General features: G+C 49.3%; 2 protein-coding genes across 2 annotated transcripts in view; one reads left to right on the top strand and one right to left on the bottom strand.

The window, feature by feature from the left end:
• Positions 1 to 633: 633 nt before the first annotated feature.
• bmp15 (bone morphogenetic protein 15) lies at positions 634 to 3644 on the bottom strand. Its single transcript, XM_084691402.1, has 2 exons — positions 3043 to 3644; positions 634 to 2541 (listed from the first exon to the last, which is right to left on the bottom strand). Exons 1-2 carry the CDS (start codon positions 3416 to 3418, stop codon positions 1520 to 1522), a joined length of 1398 nt encoding a protein of 465 aa, XP_084547528.1. The 5' UTR covers positions 3419 to 3644; the 3' UTR covers positions 634 to 1519.
• A 1322-nt stretch (positions 3645 to 4966) lies between these two features.
• shroom4 (shroom family member 4) overlaps positions 4967 to 9826 on the top strand; it is a 28357-nt gene continuing 23497 nt past the window's right edge. Inside the window, exon 1 of the mRNA XM_084691573.1 lies at positions 4967 to 5195. Coding sequence (XP_084547699.1) covers positions 5073 to 5195 — 123 coding nt within the window. The 5' untranslated portion in view covers positions 4967 to 5072. The remainder of the gene's footprint in view (positions 5196 to 9826) is intronic.

Below are 9826 nucleotides of genomic sequence, written 5' to 3'. Positions count from 1 at the left end.
TTGAGCGTGTCTGGAACCGGAACACAGCGTTCCAGTGGGAGAGCAGAACCTTAGACCACTGCCGAGAACTGCTAGAGTTCTAGAACCTTGGTCACCATGCATCTGGAATTGGAACACAGATCTATATTGGTGGTACTTTCTGGAACTGGAATCAGAATTTTCCTTTCGCTGCAGACAGGCAGCATGGACGATACCTTGACCCACACGCAGTTATCGCGAAATCCTTATCGCGCAGTGAAGCAAACATTCTAACTGGCTTTTCCTGGTATTTGTTTTGTGTTTGGTAAACACTGTACACTGAAATTGACATATACTGTAACCCAATGGAAGAAGAAAAAGAGTGGAAAATAGAGAGAGAGAGAACACATTAGTTAGGTAGAGAGAGAGAGAGAACACATTAGTTAGGCAGACATGGTGTACTATCGCCCTCTGGAGGTCAAGAGAGGCATCACCAGTATCAGATAGAGAGAGAGAACACATTAGTTAGGCAGACATGGTGTACTATCGCCCTCTGGAGGTCAAGAGAGGCATCACCAGTATCAGAAGCCTGACGTCCAGTTTTCACCTCAGTACTCAAATCATAAAACTGAAGTGAGAAACACTGGAAGTGAACAAGAACAAGGAGTCTATCCATGGAGTTTTACAACAGCATGCATTTTAATTTTATTCATCCACTTATGATAATGATAAAACATTCAGAACAGTTTGAGTTATCATGGACACTCGTTTAGCACATTTTTACTGACAACACATTGCACTTTTCCCTTCAGTTCTCTCTTGCATTTACTTCTCTCTCTCTCTCTCTCCCTCTCTCTCTCTCTCTCTCCTCTTCCCTCCCTTGTTTATTAGCGTGCTCTAGCCCACTTCCTCAACCCGGATAAACGAACATTCGGTGGTTACGGAAGAGAAGCAGTGAAGACTACTACTAAGCCTGTGCACCCAGACAGGAAAAATCGGGTCGGTTTATTTAAGTTTAAAAATCACGTTTTTTGGTGTTTATATTTTTTATTTATTTTACTTTTTTGGGGGGGTGGGGTCATCTTCCATTTTATTCCTCCAATTTAACCATTTCAGGGGCCGGCTCAAACTATTATTGGGCAGTGGGAGGTTTAGGTGTACCATGCCAAAACATCAACATTTTAGTGCTGATCCAGTCCACCCATCTCTATACATCTATGTACAGTCACACCTAACATCTTGAGCACTCAGAACGTCAAGCATCAACAACAAAGTCTATTTTTTGTACTTCACTAACTTTAAAAAGAAACAGTAGACAACGAAAAAAGACGAAAAGACAATCATCCTCATCATCATCAGTAGCAAGCGAGGTAGCTTCTAAACAAGGACCAGATACCCAACATGGCCACACTACATTACTGCAAAGCAAGTAGTGATACTTCCAGTTGCTATACAGGTCCCACCTCCATAAGTTACACAACAGATCTCCAATTAATTATCATTTCATTATTATTATTATTATAATACTGTACAAGTCGTTACATGTTGCGTACACACACCCCTATCGGCAAGTGCAGGACTCTGCGATCATATCCTCGTACTCTTTGTAAACCACGTTCTTGTCCTTCTCCAGGACCAGCACGCTCATTGGCTTATACCTGTAGGGCACGCAGGAAGGGGCGGGCACTTCCCCTGCGCCCATGTCGTTGATCACCGTCTGGACGATGGCGTGGTTGGGGGAGTTGTAGCCGTAGTGGAGGATTCTGGGACAGTCGCCTTTGCAGAAGCGCGGATTGTAGCGGTGTGGGGCGATGATGTAATGGTCCCAGCCCAGCTCCTGGAAGGAGACCCTGTAGGAGTGAAGCTTGCACTGGTTCTTGGCCTGGGAGTTCTTGCGCTTGTAGTTGGGGATGTCTGACAGGATTGTGCCTGGAGAGAGAGAAGAGGAGGAGGCAGAGGAGGAGTGGAGGTCTTTGGGCGGGGTCAGTTCTTTGGAGGCGGGGTCACTGTATACGAGCGAGGAGGGCGTGTCTTTGAAGCGACGGGTTCGCGGGGCGGGGTTTTGAGCCGGGGCAGGCGACCTCTTCTGGCCCTCATCCTCTTCACCCCCTTCAGTCGCCCCGGTTCCCATGGAAACGCCCATCCAGCCCCGCGCCTCCTCATCCAGAAACAGCAGGAGTGCCGGGGCATCAAGGGGACGTCCTAACTCCCTCTTCCTCCGACGGGCCTTCCCTCCATCCCTCCAGAGGGGCCCCCTTCCCTGCCTCTCCTGCCCAGGATCGGTGCACCAATACTGGGCCGAGAGAACCACCCGGCCGGGGTTGCCCTGGAGAACCAGGTCGGAGATCTGGGCTGTGATATCCGTCTCCACCCACGGGTCCCAGGGATTAATGAGGACCAGACCTCCGGGGGAGAGGAGGGGGCTGCTCCGGCCGGCGAGGCCCAGGGAGGAGACCCGAACCCTGCATGCGGGCGGGAGGAGGGTGGGGGTTGGGGAGCGGAGGTGGACGAAGGAGGCTTTCACCAGCCGGGCTAGAGGGAGGCTGAGGAGGTCAAACTGGACGGAGAAGGTGTAGTGAAGGTCTGGGAATGGACGGATGGAACAGAGAGAGATGGAAAGAGAGAGATGGAAGGATGGAGGGGTGGAAAGAGAGAGAGATGGAAAGGTGGATTGAACGATGGTCAGACAGAACGAGATAGAAAGATGGAGATATAAAAATTGAGTGAGAGATCGAATGATAGTGAGAAGGAAAGAGAGGGAGAGCGGTGGAAAGTTAGAGACGGAGGGAAAGAGAGAGATGGAGGAGGGTCAATATGAGGTATTAGGCTCTTGATATTCATTTGACAGCAACTGACTCACATAACACCTTTATACACCTACACACACACCTACACACACCATGGTTTAATCAGAAGTAACAAGGAAGGTTCCAGTCTCCATGGTTATATTCCAGACTATAATTTCAACAAAGGCAACAGAGAATGAATGACTTTCCATGAGGTTTGAGGCAACACAAGTAGTTATAGTTAGTATATTATCCTAACCGTTGCCAAACAGAATAATAATGTTTCTTGTCTGCATACCTTTGGACGTTAAGGGAGAGCGCACCGTCGTGTTTGTTGACCGTAGCAGGCGGATGGTGTTGGAACCAAACTTCCTGTGTTCCTTGGGTCTTCCGTCCGGGTCCGCCGCGTTCCGGTACAGGTCTAACATAAACTGCAAGTTCTGGTCGGCCTTCTGTTCGTCCGTGAGCGGTTTGTGATGTGCGGTCTTGTGTTTTGCATAGTGATGCCTCCGGTTTCTACTCGCGGATGAAGAGCCGCTGAGATGCGGTGTCGATGGCGCCGTCGAGCCCGCGTGCAGGGCCATTTTCCCGTTAGCTCCGGGGACCGTGAAGCACATCAAAGTGAACAAACACGTAAAGACAAAAACGAAAAGGTCGCAATGTCCGATAGCCATTGTAGTAAACCTCCGGTGCTAGCTAGCGCGCGAGCTCCACCAGGTAGGCTACCGTCCTGTGGAGACCGAAGTGCATGCTTTACATCTGACCATGTTCTGATACAATCAACTTCACTGCTGACCCCAATTAACCTGCATGTATGAACGACAGGTGATGACGCACACACGCAGGTGATGCGTAAGAAAACAGGCCAGGTCAGAGTTTGCGGCTGATGTTTGACAAGATTCGAGCAGCGAAAATCCCATTCACCTAAATGTTAATTCTGTGTTTTAGCGGCCTAACGAATTCCATTCTTTTAAATTATGTTTGTACCAAGGATACAAATGCACCAGTAGGCTTATTAGGCCTCGCCTACATACAAAATTTGGATCAGAACAGCATTTAGGTTCTAAATTTAGTTTGGTCAACTTTTTCCACAAATATAAGTGGCCCAAAGACAAATATAGATTTGCACTTTTCAAGAGTGTTACTTTTATTGGCAAGTTCTGCAAAATGTAAAAACAATAGCAAAGTTAAACAACCCCTAAATATGTGTGAAGCCTTTTGCGTTATTTCTTTTGATCTAGGCTACTAAGTAAATGTCCTTGTTTGGGTGGAGAAGTGTGATCATGTATGTGACTGATCTGGGTGGGGAAGACAGGGACACCGAGACGCGCGTGGGCACAAACAGATATATTTGCTCACACACAAACAAACATTTACACAGACTTAAATTATTACTTATTAACATATACACACACGCACACGCTCAGACCGGGCACGCACGCACGCACAGTTATAAATTAGAGGTGGGGCACGAGAGAAACATTCCACAACAGTTATTATCCCAGACTGTGCACTGAGAACGTGGGAAACCTAGCAACTTAACTGGCCAAAACTCAGCAAGAAAGCGAGAAGGGGGAGGGATAGACAGAGAAAGAGTGAGAAGGGAAACAGAAAGGAAGAAAGGGTTGGGGGCCGAGAGAGAGAGAGAGACAGAGAGAGAGAGAGAGAGAGAGAGAGAGAGAGAGAGAGAGACAGAGAGAGAGAGAGAGAGAGAGAGAGAGAGAGAGAGAGATTATTTCCCCATTGCAATAATGATAGACTGGTCCAGATGCGTGTCAACTTCAGCCCGTTCTCTCCTCGGTTTAAAATGTTCTCTCTTTTGCATTTGCAGTCTTTATCTACCCATTGTGACTTGATAGCCATTTAGGCTGCTTGACGCTGGCTACCAAACTAACGGTTTCGGGTAACAGATGAGGGAGGGCGTATTGTTGATACAATTATTTCGCTGAAGTCTTCGAGACCGACATCGGTGATACAAAGCAGCGGTTGATGCCGAACGGTGCCCGCCTTTTAGGCGCTCCTCATTGGTCAAGTCATTATTAAACTTCTCCTTGATAGGCTGGCTGAGTCGTCACTCCAAATGCATGTGCGAATAGTGTGGGACTTCTCCCTCCGTTGAAGAAGTTTTTGGAACGCCCCAAAGTTACAAACTCCCCCCTCCCTCCTCTCTCCCATCTCCCCGTGCCCTCCCCCTCTCGTACTCATTCCAACGTTCCGTTGTTGCAATGGAGAGCCCGGGACGTACAGCTGGTCTTCCGTTAGAAAAGTGAGCGTCGTGCCGTACCTTACCGGTTACAGAGAGATACTTTACCGGCAAAAGAGATCGGAATGGAAACAGTCGAGCAGCTTGTGACGTTCAACCACATCCAGATTCAGCTGAACGGTGGCGCCCCGTGGGGGTTCACGCTGAAAGGGGGGCTCGAGCACGGCGAGCCGCTCATCATTACCAAAGTGAGTTGTTGTTGATGTAACGTGTTCATCAGGGTTGTTAACGCTCTGACTTTTGAACCACACCTGTCAATTATCCAACAATTGCCCAGATGTATCACTGTTCCGGTTATTGCGTGATTCAAGTCGACTAATTTCTGTAGAGTTGCGCGTGGCTATACCTTGTTTAACATTTTTACGTCTCATTCAAAAAGCTTCATTGTAAGTGGTCGCGGGCAGCGTCCAAACTGCTGCAGCCATCAAGCTAACCATTTTGTAGCCTTGCTCTGTCTGTTTACATTGACATAGACAGCATCCGGGCAGATTTCGTCAGCTGTCACTGTCTATATCCAATTAATCCTAAAGAGAATCGTCATGTCGCTACGTGTTAATGCCATCAGACATATGCAGTCTTTCACTCCTTGTTTGTTCCCGGTGTCGTTCCTGGTGTCGCCATCTGAATCAGTGGATGGCGTGAAAAGATTCGAACAAAGTTTAGAAATTGTGTTTTTCCGTCTAGGTTAAGTATACAAAATTCCCCTTAGCTGAGGCGACTGAGCTGTGTCCGCATGACGGGGCACGCGGAGGAGGTTGTTTCTGTTTTTTTTTTATCGGATCCGCTGCGGGGGGCAATAAGTTTCTACACTAATTTAACACGAGGTTGTCCCGACCGGTTCCTCTTCTGTTTGCCCGCTCCGGTGGTGATAAAGACGGACATGTTTCATCTGCTCCCACGGTGTCACACTGCGTGGGGCAAATCGTGTGTGTGTGTTTGTGTGACATCTAAATATTCAGTGGTGCCACTCAGTTCCAGAGAATGGAAAAGCCTGGCTCGCTCATCTGGAAACAAAACACACACAGACACACACACACACTTTGCCTTGGGGGAAGTATGACTCGGAGCAGAGGCAGAGATAAGCCAATGCCCAGAAGGTGTGCCATGACTGGACCACTAGCACCATGGAAGGACCAGTATCAGGGAGCAGTGGAATGATTGTGTGAGTGTGTATGTGTGAGTGTGAGAGTGTTCTCAGAGAGGGATGGGACAGAGTGAAGGAGAGACGGGCAGAGAAACGAGAGAGCGAGAGTTAGAGAAGAGGATGAATGGGGTCAGTCATGAGCCAGGGGGTTCTGCCGTGTGTCGAGGAGACTAGAAGTTTCCGTGCGGACTGAGGTGAGGCTGGAGAGACCAGCGGGTATCCACTTCTTCCTAACTTCCTTTCACAGTGTTGAGATTGAAGAAACTGTGTGTGTGTGTGTGTGTGTGTGTGGACAGGCCGGTCTCACATAATGTAATCTTTCTCTCTATACAAGTCCTAGATCAGAGTAAGGCTGGGCTTTAGGCCTCTTAAGGACTCCAGTGTTCTGCATTCCGAGCAGAGTTCCGGAGTGTTGATTTATTATTCTACAATGAAGATTCTGAGGGAAAACCTCCCTGAGATCACATTCCCAGATTCAGCCCCCTGTGTGTGTGTGTGTGTGTGTGTGTGTGTGTGTGTGTGTTACCGGAACTTAGTGGTTAGATGGGGGAGGGGGCTTGACTGCAGAATGACACAGAAGTGGGATGTCCCCCATTTGGTCAGCATTCCTGTGTGTGTGTGTGTGTGTGTGTGTGAACGTGTGTGTGTGTGTGTGTGAACGTGTGTGTGTGTGTGAGCATGTGTGTGCGTGTGTGTGTGTGGTCATTTTTCCCTGATCACGGTCATTTTCTTCTAGCTTTATTATATGTTGCAGTCAGCCAGACAGTGTTGTGTACAATACTGTTCCTCTCCAGGGAACCCACTCTCTCTGTGCTTGATTAGCAGGCCTGGATTTACAGACCAGACTAGGGGAACACCACTAGACATGACTGTGTGATGGGAGTGTAGGTCCATAGACCTGGGGTTCCTGTGTGTGTGTATGTGTGTGTGTTGTGGAATTCAGGTAAAGATTAAAGAAGGACAGAGTTACCACACTTTGGAATGTTAACACTGGAGACTGGACAACATTGTACAGACACACACACACACACACACTGGCTAATCCTCTCAGTTGGGGGGTAATTCAGACAGTCAGCTAGTCACCTCCTCTGTCCAGACCTGCTAACTGGCTAACCCAAAACACATGCTGTACACACACAATTCACATTTATGCATTTAGCAGACGCTTTTATCCAAAGCGACTTCCAAGAGAGAGCTTCAACAGTAAAATATTTCACAGCGAGTACAAGAGTTCAAGAGTTAACTTTGTTATAACTAACCTACAAGAGCAACAAGTCTCTCAATAAGAGTCATTGTGATCCTGGAGTAAACTAACATCAGGTCCAATCAAGCAAGCATTCCTAAGTGCCGTTGTACTCCTGGAACAGGTGCGTCTTGAGCCTTTTCTTGAAGGTGGAGAGACAGTCAGTGTCCCTGATGGAGGTGGGGAGTTGATTCCACCACTGGGGGGCCAGGCAGGAGAAGAGCTTGTGTTGGGACAGGGCGTTCTTGAGCGGTGGGACCACCAGGCGGTTGTCTGAAGAAGACCGTAGGTGGCGGGGGGGGGGGTGTAAGGCTGCAGGAGAGACTTGATGTAGTCGGGTGCAGTCCCGTTCACTGCTCGGAAGGTCAGTACCAGGGTCTTGACTCTGATGCGGGCCGTGATTGGTAGCCAGTGGAGGGAGATGAGGAGCGGGGTAACATGGGAGCATTTGGGTAGATTGTAGACCAGGCGGGCCGCTGCGTTCTGAATCCTCTGAAGAGGGCGGGTTGCGCATGCTGGGAGACCAGCGAGCGTTGTGTTGCAGTAGTCCAACTTGGAGAGGACCAGTGCTTGGACAAGCAGCTGGGTGGAATGCTCAGACAGGTATCTCAACATCTTCAACATCTTCCGGATGTTGTAGAGGGTGAATCTACATGACCGGGAGACTGCAGCAATGTGGGCCGTGAGGGAGAGCTCGTCATCCATGGTAACCCCAAGGTTTCTGGCTGAGGATGAAGGGGTCACCGTCGCAGATCCCAGGGTGATTGAGAGGTCGTGGGAGATGGAGGGTTTAGCTGGGATGATGAGAAGTTCTGTTTTGGCGAGGTTCAGCTGGAGGTGGTGCTCGGTCATCCAGGCGGAGATGTCTGTGAGACAGACAGTAACAATGATACCGGTCTGTAGCTCTGAGGGCGGCAGTGTTAAGGGAGGGTTTTTTGAGTAGAGGGGTAACTCTGGCCTGTTTGAAGGCAGAGGGGAAGGTGCCAGAGGTAAAGCAGAAAAGTTATGATGGAGGGGGAGATGGTTTGAAAGAGAGGGGAGGGGATAGGATCAAGGGGACAGGAGGGGACAATACCAGTGTGTGGTACTGGTGTGTATATGTGTGTGTTTGTGTCAGCCAGTGAAACTAGTAAGTAGGAACCAAAAGTCCAGGGAAGATGGGAAGGTTAGGGCAGCACTGTAGGGTACACACCCTCTGGCCTGAATGTCATCTCTGATTATCGTTCAATATTCTCCCTCCCTCCCTCCCTCCCTCCCTCCCTCCCTCCCTCCCTCCCTCCCTCCCTCCCTCCCTCCCTCCCTCCCTCCCTCCCTCCCTCCCTCCCTCCCTCCCTCCCCTCCCCCCCCCCCCCTCCCCCCCCCCCTCCCCCCCCCCAACTCTTTCTGGGTGTGTCTTGTTTGGTGGAAGTAGATACGGTTGACTGAGGGGACCATGTTTGGGAGTGAAAGGTCAGGGTTAGGGGCACATGACCCAAACATAATGAATACATCAGTGTCATAACTAAGGTGAGGTGTGTGTGTGTTTGATGATCTTAAGTCTGCTAAACAACCAAACACAGGCTGTGCTGAAACCATGGATACTCTGAGCCAGGTTGTGTGTGTGTGTGTGTGTGTGGAACCACCAGTGTTTAGGCCTCAGGCCCAGTGGAATGAAGGAAAGCCTGTCCAAACAGCATATGGTGTGTGTGTGTGTGTGTGAATGAGAGTGTGGTATGTGTGTGGTATATCTGTGTGTGGCATGGACAGATGTGTGTGTTGTGTGTGCGGCGTGTGTTTCTGGCTTGTGGAAGGTGTGTGTGTGCTGTGTTTGTAAGATTTGTGTGTGTGGTAAGGTCAGTAAGGAATTTGGAAGCATGCAAACGTGCTGATTGGTTGAGAAGCTCTTCTGAAACATCACACAGTCACCCAGGACGTGGGTCAGAGCGCTCTGTCTGGGGCTAGATGCCCTCAGGCACTCCCCCTACCTCTGGAGAACAGTGTTGGGCCATTTAAGGTCCCTTTATGTCAAAACACACACATCCTTACCTAAACACAGACACACAAGCGCACACCCTGAAACCTACAGACACACACGCGCACACCCTGAATCCTACACACACACAGTGAAAAACACACACATACATCCTTACCGAAACACAGACACACATTTGCATTTTGCTATTTCATGGCATAGATCACACACCTTTAGCTCTTGGCTATTTGGTGTTAGAGCGAGAGGTTTTCTTTTTCCATCCCCCCTCCTCCCTCCCCCCTCTTTCTCCCCCCTCCCCTCCCCCTCCCTCCACCCTCCTCACATAAAGAGGCTCTTGTGTGTACGTGGGTGTGTGGAAGAGGCTGGAGACTAGAGGGCAGAGGTTGAGTGGGGTGTGTGTGCGTGTGTGTTTGTATTTGTGTGTGTGTGAGAGAGAAAATAGTGAGGGGGGGGGAGAGAG

Source organism: Hypomesus nipponensis, chromosome 25 (genome assembly GCF_054491055.1).
Source record: "Hypomesus nipponensis isolate SF chromosome 25, ASM5449105v1, whole genome shotgun sequence".
In the NCBI taxonomy this organism is placed as follows: Eukaryota; Metazoa; Chordata; class Actinopteri; order Osmeriformes; family Osmeridae; genus Hypomesus; species Hypomesus nipponensis.
Note: the sequence above shows the minus strand (reverse complement) of the source record. Positions and strands in the feature narration are given on the sequence as shown.